Source organism: Acanthochromis polyacanthus, chromosome 13, assembly GCF_021347895.1.
Source record: "Acanthochromis polyacanthus isolate Apoly-LR-REF ecotype Palm Island chromosome 13, KAUST_Apoly_ChrSc, whole genome shotgun sequence".
Classification (NCBI taxonomy): domain Eukaryota; kingdom Metazoa; phylum Chordata; class Actinopteri; family Pomacentridae; genus Acanthochromis; species Acanthochromis polyacanthus.
Window position 1 is genome coordinate 10,671,554 of NC_067125.1, and position 15,056 is coordinate 10,686,609.

A 15,056-nucleotide genomic window follows, 5' to 3' on the forward strand; every position below is an offset into this window, starting at 1 on the left:
TCTGTCCATCTGTCTATTAGCAAGATAACTCAAAAACGTCTGGGCAGATTCACATGAAATTTTGAGGGGATGTAGACTATGGTAAGAGGAAGAGCTGATATAATTTTGGTTGCAATCCGGAAAGGATCCTGGATTCTGGATCACTTTGAATTTTTTAGTATGTGGTCCAAAATAGGACAAAAACATCATAGGTTAGTATGTCGTCCAACAATTTGGAGCAAGGTGTCCAGATAGCTCAACTGGTTAGAAGGTGATTTGAAAACAGACTTGTGTCAGAGACGCAGGTTTGATTCCAACTCATGATCCTTTACTGCATGGGTTTCCTGTTTTCCTCTCTATCCTTGGCGGAGGTCTGCACTCTCTGAGTGCTTTTCTAGTTGCCTCTGTAGGGTCGTGGGGGGCTGGAGTCTACCCCAGCTGACTTAGGGTAAAGACAATATATATATATATTACATACACTACCTTTTAAAGGTTTGGAGTCACTTAGAAATGTCCTTGTTTTTGATAGAAGAGCATTTTTTTCCCAATGAAGATAACATTAAATGAATGATAAATCCAGTCTAGACATCGTTAATGTGGTAAATGACTATTCTAACTGGAAACGGCTGATTTTTAATGGGATATCTCCATAGAGGTACAGAAGTACAGCAACCATCACTCCTGTGTTCTAATGCTACATTGTGTTAGCTAATGGTGTTGAAAGGCTAACTGATGATTAGAAAACTCTTGTGTAATTATGTGAGCACATGAATAAAAGTGTGAGTTTTCATGGAAAACGTGAAATTTCCTGGGGGACCCCAAACTTTTGAATGGTTGTTTATAAAACGTGTATGCATTTCTACCTTTTACAGGGTTGTTTTACATAACCTCTCTGGCAAACCAAAAGAAAAATCAAGACCAGATCGGTGCAGTTGACCAGTACCTCAGATACTAGTATAATCCACTGAAGAGGCCATGCAGCTTCCAAAGGCAGTCAAGCTGATTTGTGACTTTCTGCTTTTCTGAAAAAAGAGATCCACATAGATATTAACATTTAAACGATCACACATGGCCTGTTTGCTGATGACACATCTCAATCAATCAATCAATCAATCAATCTTTATTTATAAAGCCCTTTTCATGCCAGAGAGCAGCTCAAAGTGATTTACATAAAAACAATACAACAATTAAAAGCACTTAATACAAGAGATATAAAAACAAACATACGCACACACATACACCTACACATAAACACACACTCACACAAACTCGGGAATTAAGAACCCTTGAACACTTGAGGAAACGCTATCTCACACGGTCTCCAGACGATACACGACACCGGGCCTCGACAACAAAGCCCTGGAGGGTGTGTGTCTGCTTCTGTGGGATTTTAGAAAGTGAGAGCGTCTGGTGAGGATGACATTGAGACATCCCCAGCTGTACAGCTATAAAGGCAAATAGGGTGGATGATTACAGAAAGAAAAAAAACCTGAGCCAGGTGGAATATTGTCAGAAGAGGAGGGATAAAACTGAGAGGTAACAAGGGAGGAGCTCTAAGAAAAATATATATCCTTCACGCTTCCTCTACTGATCAGTCTGTCACACCTTCCATCCTTCTGAAACTGTCATCGTTTAGCATCAACATGAGAGGTGAGACATTTACACTCTGAGCTGCCATCTGGCTATAGTGCTGTATGTCATTTTCCTCTTTCTTCCCCAGCTCTTGTTTTGCTGTGTCTGCTGCCTGTAGCTCTTGCAAGAAAGTATGACTGGAACCCACGTGACCCGAACCGTCCAACATCAACTCCAGACCCCAATGCAGTCAATGGTGAGGATTTGTGGTTGCTTAGTCAAGTGTATCTGCGTACCATTTCTTCTCTAAGTGTATTTATGTGGTTTTATTTGTGTTCAGCATGCCAAAAAACCGACCAGTATTGTGGTTGCTGCATGATGGTGCAAGAGACGAACAGGCTGCAGATGTACTTCAATGAGGTCCTGAATATGGTGGAGGAAGAATACAATAAGACAGAACAGTATCTCAATATGATCAATGGTGAGTGATAAGGAAAGAGTGGAAAGTATGGAAGCTCCTTGAAGATAACACTGTCGGACGCACTTTTTTCAGACAACATCATTTCCCCACTTGCATTTCTAATCTGTCATGTCCCTTTGTATTTCCAGACAGTCGCATTGCCTTCTCTGTTGCTTTGAACAATGAGTCCAAGATGAATTGCATCGGTCCTTTCCGTGAAAACACTTCTGTCATCTACCGAACCGTCTTCCTCAATCTGGGAGACGGCTACAATATGAGCACTGGTGTCTTCACTGTTCCCCGCTCTGGTGTCTACAGCCTCGCCCTCACAGTCTACAGTGATGCTGGCACTCCTGGCGGCAGCCTGGCTGCCTGCGCTACTCTGCAAGTTAACGGCAAAGTGGTGGCAGGACCCAGTGAAAGAAACATGCAAGACCAAGAGGACAGTGTCACCATTGTTGTGGCCCTTCACCTGAAGGCCGGGGACAAGGTGGCGGTCAACCTGCCCATCGGATGTTTCCTGTGCGATGACAAGAGCCACTACAACACTTTCTCTGGTTTTCTTCTGTATTGTACTGAATGAGATAGTGAAGGGGTCTTTGTACCAACTCTTGCTTGACTAACAAGGTAGATGAAAACTTTCTGCAGCTTTATAGGGATGCACGGTCTTAAATCTATCACATGTGGATTCAGCTTGTGCAGTCTGTAAGCTTACAAACCCAACAAAAAAAGTTTCTTTACTCTGTAGCAGCTTTTATTTTTTGATGGAATCCAACATTTTAGAGAAACATACATCATGTCCATGCACCTGTTAAATAAATTACCAGAAATGAAATCAAAATTTTAAACAAAGCAGTTGTTCTTAAAGCTGATTTCCTACATGAGATGTTTGACATCTACAATGGAGAAGTTGTTAAAATAAAACTAAACTATTGAAATATTAGTCTTCTTTTCTTGTCTGCTTTTTGAAAATGCAATTTTAATATTTTGGAGAATTGGAATAAAAGCAACACATTCTTTAAATAAATGCTAAAACACTCCATACATAAACTTTGCTTACAGAGCATCAGGAGGTAAAATTAGACCACATCAAACCACATCAGGAGCCAGATGTCCATAATAAAGTAATTTATTATGACACATATATTATACTGACATGCATGTATTACTGTTTAGTAATTGCAGGGTCCACTCTGCCATATTAACATAATAAACAAATAAACAACAGCAAGCATTTAGTTAGACTAAAGGTTCTTTAAGGAGGAAATCCACCACTTAAACACACCAAATACGAAGAGTATGAAATGAAATCTGATGAACTGCCTCACTGAAAATGAAAACATGTGGTGGTGTGGAGTTCGCATAGAAAGTGAGTTTCCCTTTTGAAGTTAGCATCTTGGGGCTGCCCATAATCCCCATAAAGAACAGTGCATTATGGGTAATGAAGGTTATCACTGTGAGCCAGACAACAACAAATGCTGACTGCTTCACCTGTCACATTACCATTCTGAGGTGTTTTAAAGAAACTTTTCTTTAAAAATAAAGAATGAAAAAAAGTTAATAAATACATCTGGAAAAGTAACTGAAGTGCATTTCCACGTACAGTTTTACTGTAATATGAGTAAACTACACCTTTTGCTATTGAAGCAAAAACAAATACTAATGATAAATGTGAAATTTGTCAAATATGTGCCTTCTTTTATGAAAACATGAACCATCAGGCAAAATAAATTGATGTTATTTTTAATTGGATTCAAATAAACTATGAGGTTATTTTAAAAAGAAAAACACCCAATAATTCGGTGACGCATAACAATACAGACAATACTGAGATGGCCTCTGTTTAAAAGTTTGCTTACCCTTACTTATTTAGCATCAATGACTGCTTATAGTCTTTTGTGATGGCTGTGGTTGAAGCCCTTTATTTCTCAGATGACAAAAATACCCATTCTTCTTTATCAGTATGTAAATTCTTGGGCTGTCTTGCATGAAGTGCACGTCTGAGATCTCCCTGAAGTGGCTCAATGATTATTGAAGTCAGGAGATGGTGATGGCCATTCCAGAATCTTCACTTTATGCTGCTGTAGCCAAAGACAGGTCGACTTGGCCTTGTGTTTTGGGTCATTTTCATATTGGAAAGTCCAAGTGCAAGGCTGATGTGTGCAAATTGACCTCCAGTATTTCTTGATAACATCAAGGCATGGTTCCAAAGTTCTGGTTCTCCATCCAGGCTTTAACTGACCTTGCCATGTGGCAAAGAGCATTGGCTTGTTAGAAGATCCAGTCAGTGGAGGCAGGAAAGAGTTTTCCAGCTGATGGAAGAAGACTGTTTTCAAGAGTAGACCTGTACATGACCTGTTTCATTAACCCTGTTCCACCCATCCTGAAACTACCCCAGATCATCACTGATCTATCCCCATGTTTTACTGGAGGGGCAGACAGTCTGGTTTGTAGCTTCTCCAGACTTCCTCCTAACCAGTAAGTTGGCTGGAGTGGGCATCAACTGAAAACTGGATTCATCAGTGAAGAGAACCTTAGCCCATTCATCAACAGTCCAATCCATGTGATCCCAACAAAGAGTAACCAGGCTTTCCTCTGCCTGTCATTGATGAAGGGCTTCTTCTGTGTCCTGTGTGAGTTCAGACCAGCTTCAAGAAGTGATTTCCAAATGTCCTTGCCGAACAAGTCACATTGTGCCCACTCATTGTTAAGGTCCCTGGAGGTCTGAGGACAATTCCTGACACAGGAACGAATGAATGACGGTCATCTAGTTTGGTAGAAAGACGTTTCCTGCCCAGCTAGCAGTTTGGCAGAACCATGTTGGGGTTGTTTTTTCCTTGGTGTAATGAATGCCTGTCTTGGAGATCTTCAGTTTTCTTTGCTACCTGTCTCTTACTCATGCCAATTTCCAGAAGTGTCAAGATGGCTGCCTTTGTGGCTTCACATAATTCTTTAATTTTAGGCGCTATGTGAGACCTGACAACTTCTGAGTTGTGTCACGGCTTGAATGTAAGCAGGAAACCACTCTAGACCTTTGCTTGGTTAGTGCTGCTTATGACATGAAATGACCTCTTATATACCTTGGGAATACAACGAAGCTGAAGCATGTCAAATAGGACATGAAGTATTATGTAATCAGCTGCATTTTGTTGTGTTCATTGTATTCTTCAAATTATATACCTTTAGTGGTACCAGGCATTAAAATGAACAAGAAATTGAATAAAACAAGGGTGGTCTAACAATTTTTTCCATATACGTTTGTCACACTCCTCCTGTGCCAGCCCTCTGATCCAGCCAACTGAGCTCAGCTGAGGAGAAGCTCAGCTGAGCTCCATGAACAATCAGTGCAGCATTTAAGCCTGACTCTCGGCACGGTCCAATGCTGCATGATTGACTCATACTCTCCGCCACGCCATGCACCCTGCTACCTGCTCCACGCCGTTTGCCGTCTCTTAAGACGTCACTCCCTGGACTTTGCTTCTCTCGTGGATCATTACGCTACGCCCCACTCCTAGGACCCCGTTGCTCCCCCCTGGATGACCTTGCCAGCTCCCGGCCATCATCTCATTCCCCGCCTGCTCTGTCTACTCAGCCTTTTCCCGTCCTCCATAGCCCGGACTATCAGTAAGCCACCTTCCCCTCATTTTAGTTAGTTTTATGTTTGGTTTAATCTCGGCCTTTGGGTCCGTCATTTGTTTAGTTCCATTCTGTTTTAATTAATAGTTTTACCTTGACCGTCTGGTCCTCCCTTAGTTGGTTTAGTTCAGTTAGTTTTTCCCTCCTGATCTCTCCCCTTCTGCTTTATTTAAGATGAGTCTTGTTTTGTCTGTTTTCTTTTATTAAATCATTATTAATTCACCCTCCCATCTGCGCCTGCTGCATGGGTTCACACACCCCGAACCGTGACAATGTTAACACAGTACCATTTTGTGTTCATGCTTTTCTCAGATGTTCTGATTTGTACACCAACATCAGTGGGACCTAGCGAAACCCAAACATTTGATCACTGGAACGTCTCAAACCACACGTTGGCTTCATCATGATGAAATGAACTGTATCACGTTGTCACCTCCATATCAAGCAATCTCAAACCGACCATTATGCAGTAATTCAAAGCTCTGGTTTGAAATCACATCTGAGGTCAGGCCACAGCGTATAACTCATCAGTTTCCTCCCATGCTGTTATGTGAATCATCTTGAGGCCTGCTCTGTTTTGAAGGGATGTGTGCAAAGCAGACACAGTACACCAGCTACACCCTGGCCTCTATCTTGCAGATAAGATTAAAAGAACAGGAGACAATATGAGGAGAATCAGGTCAGCTGACTGGAGACTCCATACACGCAGGTGGTTGACAAACAACAAAGACAATATGCTGTCCCAGGAGAGAGGACAACTTTAACTCTGAGGGAAACAAAAACATCGGCACCAAATTTCCTGGCAATCCACCCACACTGGAAAAAATGCCCTTCTCAAAACAAGAAAAAAAAACTTATTTCAAAGAGCTTTTACCTTGAAACAAGTGAAAAATCTGCCAATAGAAAAAGTGAAAAATGGCTTGGTAAGATTTCTTCAAATAAGATGTGATATTTAGAATATTGAGATCTTAAAATTAGCTGGGAAAACTTATTTTAAGCTGCATTTTACCAAGATTGTCAAGCTTAACTCTCCTGTTGTCCTCATTTACGGCACCAGAAAATATTGTTGCCTTGTCTGAAAACAAATCCCAAAATTCAGCAAAAAACTCCCCAAGTTTATAAAAATTTGCAAAATCTTCAGGAAGAAAATTCCTTAAAAGTTTCACTTAAAAATTTTAGTTAAAAAAAATCCCCAAATTGGGCAAGAAATAGAAATTTAAAAACAAAACAACTAAAAATTGTATATATTTTCAAAAAATGAATAAAAATCTTCCAAAAAATCCTAATATATATATATATATATATTTCACATTTTCAAATTTTAAAACGGGTCAATTTTACCAGCAGGACGACATGAGGGTTAAAGCAAGATAATCTCCAGATTGTTTGACCTAACAAGATATTTAAGATGCTTTGTCTTAAAACAAGTCCCTCCATCTTGCTGAAATGTCACTTGAGTGGATTTATCTTAAATCAAGTGGGATGAGACATTTTGACTAAAAATAAGACAAATAGATTTGGTAAGATTTTGAGTTTTTGCAGTGCAATAGTTCTCTAGATGTTTCACTGCAAACCAAACATCAACCTCATGGTTCTACTCGAGGGAAAGTAAGTTTGATCCTCTGAGTAATATGAATTTTTGTACATATTTCATGACAATCGATGTAGTAATTGTTTACAGTTATTAACATTGTTCAGTCTGATAACAATAGACTTAATACCACACAAAACTGTGGAAAGCTAGTCGCTAAAACTGTGGTCAATGTGGGAACACTCAGCTCTAAGTTTATAAACCATGATGGAGCAAAATGGCATGGCCCGAATTCTACAACATATGCTTTGCAGAAAGCCGTTTCTATCAACAACTCTGCACTCAGCAAACAAATAAATGAAGAGTTCATTTGCAAAAACAGGTAACTCCATTTTCAGAAAACTCATTTTTTATTGTTTACTTGAGATAATAATAATAATAACACTAATAATTTATTTTTTCTCTATTTTGTCATGTATTTTTCTACTGAGTCAAATCCACGCAACTTCAGTATTATCTCAAGTAAACAATAAAAAAAAGTTTTCTGAAAATGTATCAAAACGGAGTTATGTTTTTGCAAATGAACTCTTCATATCTAGAGCAAACCTCCAAACCAGGTGAAAAGAATCTTCCAGCTTCTTTGTTCATTTTGCTCAGTCATGTCGGATGTCTTTCAGAAATTGGCTGTCTCTGAATCTCATACCAATAAACAAGGTGAAAGATATCAACACGTGTTAGCTGTTGTAAATGGCTTTGTGACTAATAGTGAATAAATATTGCTTCACAACATCAGATCATTTCCCTGAGGTAATTATTGTGAGTAACTATCTCATATCTCAGCCTGTGATAAACCACAATCAATGTGGGTTTCCAACAATATCTGAGGAGAAAGTCAATATGGGGACAGACGGTACCACCTCTCATTTACCTCAGCATGAGAACCAGGAGCCACCGTTAGATAATGTCAGGGGTCGGCCTTTATCAATGGCCCAATAAAATTTTCCTATCGACTGCTTTGTCTTCTTGTCTGTAGGGTGATACATCCTCAGAGACTTGACAGTTGTGTTCCTCATATCAGCATTTCTGAGGAGCCAGCATCCTCGGGAAGGATGGCAACCAGACACTGCTGTCCTAACAAAAGGTATTATGGGGCAAACAAAGGGTGCTGAAAGGTGCAAGAAAATCACTTGTTCTTCTTTCGTAATATCTGATATCTAAAACCATCTGATTTACTATATTACCGTGTGTGTGTGTGTGTGTGTGTGTGTGTGTGTGTGTGTGTGTGTGTGTGTGTGTGTGTGTCTGTGTGTGTGTGTGTGTGTGTGTGTGTGTGTGTGTGTGTGTGGAGGTGGAGCTACTATCATTCACCTCCTCATGGGGCTGGATCATCACCTGAAGTGTATCAATAAGAAGGTACAGCCATCGTTCAAACTCTGTTTCACAAACTCACAAGAACTTGACAGAGTCTTTCAGAACAAGGAGAGGAAGGAACAAAAAAAAACAGTAAGTTTTATGTTTCTATCTTTATATAGAGCTCACAATTATATTGACTAAAAAGAATAATAATATATAATAAACAAAAACGGGTCACTCTGGCTGTTAACTACTAACCAGTGCAAAGGCCTTGATAAAGACTAGCAGTTGTATATATGACAATCATTTTGTGTGTGTCTGTGCATAATTATTGAACGGCTTTATTATTTTTTTCTATGTTCTTTGAGACACCAAAAGAGTGTCAGGCAGATTGACAGAGTTTTTCAAAGTGCATGTTTAGATCGAAGCACAGTTAACAGATTTATCATAGTCAGTTGTATTGTCGTTATCTCTACACTCTGTTCCTTTTGGATAATATTCCCTTTATATAAATTATTTTTATTTTATATACTATTTCAAACCTGGATTAAGCCATTTCTGATCCCATTCTGAGTTTCTGATGGTTAAAAGTTTGTCAGCTCAATATTCACTCATCTGTTAGCTGTATTTGGCTAATTCAGACACGGGCTCAAACCGTTTTTTCACTACTTAATTTGGTCAAGAGAGCGATAGTTATCTTGACTTTTTGGAACAGATCAGACTCAGTCTGGCTGAAAAGTGTCAGTTATGTTTATATACCACAGTACCATCAGCATGTAAATGGTTATAGCATTATTTTAAGCATTTCACACTGTAAAATCACTGAACCAGAAGTCATATGATTTGTAGATTACCAAATCTATGTTTACCGTGTTGTTCTGTCTTCATTGTATTTTATTGGCAAAACAATGAACTAAAAGTGAATAAAGTCTGAGTAGAGCTCTGAAGCAATAGACAATTCATTTTTTCACTTTACATGGAAACATCTGAATCAGTGTGAATATCAAAAATATTGTCTAATGCAGATTTAGACACATTTCATTGAAGCAGCTAACAGACAGTATATCGACCACAACTGCTTCAAAGACTGAGCCAGATTTTCAAAACAAAATATGAGCCTGAGTAGCTCACCATCCAACAAGTGATATAACAGATGTTTTCTTTCCTCCTTTTAATCAATGAATACTATATTTTTCCCCAGATGGTTGTATTACCAGTTTTGTTCCTGTTGGGGTCACTGTTTTCCTGTGGTCGAGTGGAGGCAGATTCCACCACAGCTGAAATGCTGAAAGAGGCTGCACGTAAGTGACCCAAACTGTCATAATTTATTCCTTTCACACAGTCCTACACAGCTGAGAAAACCTATGCAATCCATTACATATGCTTTATTAGATTGCATTACTTTTAAAGGTGTTCCTAATGTTTTTTCAACATTAATGAGGTGAATACAAATAGGAAAGAATTATGTATATCGTATATTTCATATTCATGGATTATGCTATCCAGCCCCACATCTGTTGTGAAATGTTTGCAACCCAAATATGTGCTATTTTAGCTTTCAGTTTACTAAGAGAAACTTTACACAGTGAGTATGTATATTTGCAGCAGGATTCTCCAACAAACTTACCGTTTCTCCATCTTATTCCAGTCCAATGGCAGGGACCCCTGACTTGTAACAAGTGGGACTGCAACTGTACTTTTACCAAGCAGCGTGGCTGCTGCTGTGCAGCCAATGAACTGTACAGTCTGGAAGACGAGACCTTCATTAGGATGAAACATTTGTGGATCAAAATCGCGGCACTGAATAGCAGAGTAAAGATGCTCATTGGTAAACCCCTTTTAGAGACTTATTAGAAAGTCAGAATGCTTTTTTGGATTCTGAGATGTGTTAGACAATAAATGTCTTTCTCTTATTCCCAGATGGTACCAAGATTGCCTTCAAGGCCACCATTAACCCAAGCATTGGCGTTAATGAAGGCTGCTTTGGGCCTTTCAATTTCAACGTGCCAATCCCCTACGGCATTGTCAGCCTCAATGATGGCAATGGATACAAGTGTAGCTTGGGTAGGAAACACACACATAAGAGTAAACTCAAAGGACTTATGAAAGCTTTAAAACATAAATCGCTGCAGGTCCACTAACTCTTCACTTCCCTCTCCAGGTACCTTCACCGCCCCTTGTGCTGGTGTTTATGTCTTTTCCATCACAGTCTATTCATCTGTGGGTTCGATGGAGCGCCTCTTCCATCAAGTAAACAAACCAGATTGAATCAGACTCCTTAAATCTCTCACTTCAGTGTACACTTCATTAGTTTGTAGATTTGTATCTTACTTTTGTGTTTTGTTGTATCTGTAGGTGCAGCTGATGAAGAATATGATGACAGTGGGCAGTGTGTGGGAGAACAACCGAGAGGATAATGAAGACAGCGCCACCCAGGTAAAATGTGAAATTATTCTGACCATGCTAATGGTAGCGACAGAGTGATCAATGTTAGAATAGTAGTCGTGATGGCAAACTGAGGAAAAGAAAAAAATAAGAATCCTGGTGCTCTGTGTGACATGTTGCTGTTTACTGTGCACCTCTGTCCTTAGATTGCGGTTGTGGAGCTGATGAAAGGCGATCAGGTGTATGCAGTGCTGATGTCTGGAAGGAAACTCTGCAGTTCTCTGCAGCGCAACATCTTCACTGGTTACATACTCTACCCTTATTCTGACGACACTTCGCCCTACTACGACTACAGTAAATGAATCAATTTGTCTTCACACAGCTGAAATCCAAAACCCTGTGGTCTTCGTCTTCATTGGCCCAACAGATGTAGGTTTGTGATCTATTGCGGGACAAGTCCCATAGTTAATGAACCTCTGCAGTAGATAGAAACAAAATAAGATGCATGTCATACACACAGGATCATATACAAAAAAAACACATTTTTGCACAGCACAAAAACAGCATTGTTTGGAAACATTTGCATTAGTAAAACATATATATATGTATATATATATATATATGTTTTTGATTATATTACTACAGCTACAATGACAATCTGTGTAAGAAGTGTGAGATGGTTTTGATCAAGAAATAATAAAAGTTAATTTGACAAGGGATGTCACTTTATTTTGAATATTCACACACCCACACACACACCCACACCCACACACACACACACACACACACACACACACACACACACACACACACACACACACACACATACTATGTTTTTCTATCACTGTGGGAATCTACTATTGACTCCCATTCATATCTAACCCCTAACCCTAACCCTAACCTTAACCAACACCAAAACAATGCCTAACCCTAAAGAAACTTTTTTGCACTTTTACTTTTTTCAGTAACAACAACATGGCCAAGAAAACACTGTTTCCCCCTGTTGGGACCTCATTTTTGGTCCCCACCGTGTCCCCCCCCCCCCCCCCCCCCCCACACACACACACACACACACACACACACACATACATCACCTATGAGTGGAAATATCCAGCAGTCAGAGGTTCTTGCATGATTTGGGAATGATGACTGAGGATCATGACACTGCTGCTGCTCTATGTTAGCACTCTGTTAGCTTTTCGCCTATGACAGCTTATTATGACACTGTAAACACGCACCTTCCATGGAAACTCATTACAGACGAATGTAAACCATTGCCAGACAAAGTAAAGTCTTTCAGTTGAACAAACAAATGATGTAGGAGCAGATTACGCATTTGCTGAGCACTGTGACAGTTTAAACATACCAGTCATTCCAGCAGGAAGCGAGTCCATGCTGATACTTTAAAGGCAAAGTTTGGGATCATAATGTTGATTTGCTATAGATGAGAATTGGATGAGAAGATTTATAATGCTGATATATCCCAAAATAAACAACAGTGTTGATCTTAAAACAATTTCTAAAATGAAAAACCTTAAAATCTTGAGTTCAGCAAGCTAAATAAATTTAGTTGTTTGGACATATGTCTGAGTTTCCTAAAACTTTGATTAAATAGTTGTAGTAACAAAGGATACATTTGACAAAGCAGTTCTGTCAACATCAAGTTGAATCAAGAAGTTTTTTTGAATAATAACAATAAGACATCTCAAGCTAAGACAACATACAACCGACTACTAAAGCCAACAGACTTCAGCTGTTCTCTTGAGTTACTGAACATGGAGGGAACTTGTTTGAACAAAGCCTGTAGCTGAATTAATTTGTAATATTTAGTTGTTTATACATAATAAAAGTTGGTTCAGCATGGCATCTCATTGACGTCACTTATCTTTTTTGGGCAGCCAGACTTCTCAGGTATAGTTTATCTTAGCTGAAATGTCAAATTAAAAGTACTTGGACATAAAATAGTATTTGTTGGAATTTGTTGGAATAACGTTTGAACTTTCAGTACTTGCACATCAAGTAGTCTTCTGTGTGGAATACTCTTTGGATAAACCATTGATACTGTAAGTAGTATATCAGGTGTAATTAGCCTTTAAAACTGTAACTTGCACACTTCAGCGATCACTCCTTACAGAAGGTGGTGGTATATTGAAACAAAGAGCCTCCAGTGCATTAATCATGTATAATTAATGTGAGCGCTGGTCAGAGCCCATTAACTGCTACAGAAGTCTTTGTCATGGTGCCCCATCGCTAGCTAAACCCCCACAGTGTTTCAAGCCACACAAATACCGAAAACCACCTCACCCATTCACAGCAATCAGAATTCAAACAAAACACAACTGAAATACCAATCACTATAGTACTCTTTAACAATTAAGACTCAACCGCTATCATTAGCATTGCTAATGCTAAGACCTGTCTGTAGCCTGTGGGATCACCAGTTTGGGTTGCTACAGTCATAAACACAATTGAGCTGTAGAATTTCAACTAAACAGTAAGAGGTGCAAATAAGTGCTACAGCTTATGTACAATACATTTGTTTTGTCTTCTGCCTTATTGGTTAATATATTTTCCACTTAAGTTATTAACAGCAATGAATTCAATAAGGATAACCATTAACATTCTGATATCAACTGCAAACATAATACAAGAAAACAACTTAAGTATGCATGATAAGTTAAGGTTTCCCGTGCTTTTTTGCACGGGCTACTCATACATAGTGAACTAGAAAAATCCATCTTTCCTGTACGACTCTGACTGATCTGGTTAGCTGGGTAGAGTAAAGGTTGATATTTCAAATGTATCCAACATTTTACTTGAACTGACTTGAAGAAAGGACTTGAGGTCATTAAAAATCTTATGTTCTTTTTTACTGGTAATATGTAACTACAGCAAGGAGACTGGAAACAGATTTTGCATGTTTTAAAAAGAGAACAAGAAAAATGTTAGGTGGATTTTGTTACTTGTTTCCTCTAGTCTTGTATTTGGCAGATATAAGACTGATAGGAATCTTCTCATTAAACTCAAAAAAGAAAATGAGTGTATTTCCAAGAATGGCAAACAGACCTTGAATACAGTATCAGCTCTCAGAGAGAAAGAAAATGGTCTCACTTACTGCATGGTAGTGGAGGACTCAGAGATGTTTGCGTAACAACAAACAAAATTAATATAAAATAAAATTAATTACGAAGGTGAATATTATAGTACATAAACAGGACGTGGAAGTGGATGTCCATCAGACAGCAGGTGCAAAAAAGACATTAATTTAAAAGGCTGCATGATTAAAATGAAGACATAGTTGTTTATATAACATTCATTTATGCTTTCATAAGTGCACAGTGCATGCATATGAAAGAAACTGATATAATAATGTGCATTGTATGTTTTTATGCCACTTTATGTCTTGGTTTATGAAGTTTTTATTGAGGCGCTTTAATTTTTTCCCTAACGTCTCACAGACTCAACTTTCAAAGGAGAATCCATCACATAAATACACTTCCAATAAAACACATGAGAAAGTGCACAGCAACATCTGGCTCTGTTACAGCTGATGGAAACAGCATTAAAGAAGAAGCCACAGAGCTTGAATATTACAGAGACAGAAATATAAACACAGGTCAGACAAAATAGAGTCATTCTTATGCACATTTTGTGATATAAGCAGCATTATTTTCTTCTTATTATAAAGAGGTTATAAGGAATGTGTTCTTTACTTAATGCAGACAAGATGTGTGACCAGTTTGACCTCTGTGGCCGAGTATATCCATTACATATGAATATATGTATCATTTATCCATTTATAGTTCATAGGGTGGAACTTTGATCATTGCTAACAAGTCACTGAACATTCTCAAGGCTGTGATGTGATACGTGAAAGGTGGATCCCTCTAATGTGCTGAAATAACAGCGGTTACATATGAGTTTCTCATTATGAGTGTGATCTGTCCAACTTCTCCAGCCTCATGCCCAAAGGAGTTTGTAATGGAATGAAGTGACGGAAATGTCATGAGTGGACACGCACGCACACACACACACACACACACACACACACACACACACACACACACACACACACACACACACACACACACACACACACACACACACACACACACACACACACACTGGCTCTAGATGCTG

General features: G+C 38.9%; 2 protein-coding genes across 2 annotated transcripts; both read left to right on the top strand.

Moving 5' to 3' along the window:
- Positions 1-1,400: 1,400 nt before the first annotated feature.
- Positions 1,401-2,954, top strand: LOC110959053 (C1q-related factor-like). The gene is made up of 4 exons (XM_022205795.2): positions 1,401-1,629; positions 1,700-1,807; positions 1,892-2,032; positions 2,161-2,954. The coding sequence occupies exons 1-4, from the start codon at positions 1,623-1,625 to the stop codon at positions 2,592-2,594; spliced, it is 690 nt and encodes a 229-aa protein (XP_022061487.2). The 5' UTR covers positions 1,401-1,622; the 3' UTR covers positions 2,595-2,954.
- Positions 2,955-9,738: 6,784 nt separating this feature from the next.
- Positions 9,739-11,631, top strand: cbln18 (cerebellin 18). The gene is made up of 6 exons (XM_022205819.2): positions 9,739-9,832; positions 10,180-10,359; positions 10,452-10,595; positions 10,693-10,781; positions 10,887-10,967; positions 11,123-11,631. Exons 1-6 carry the CDS (start codon positions 9,814-9,816, stop codon positions 11,276-11,278), a joined length of 669 nt encoding a protein of 222 aa, XP_022061511.2. The 5' UTR covers positions 9,739-9,813; the 3' UTR covers positions 11,279-11,631.
- The last annotated feature ends 3,425 nt before the right edge of the window (positions 11,632-15,056 follow it).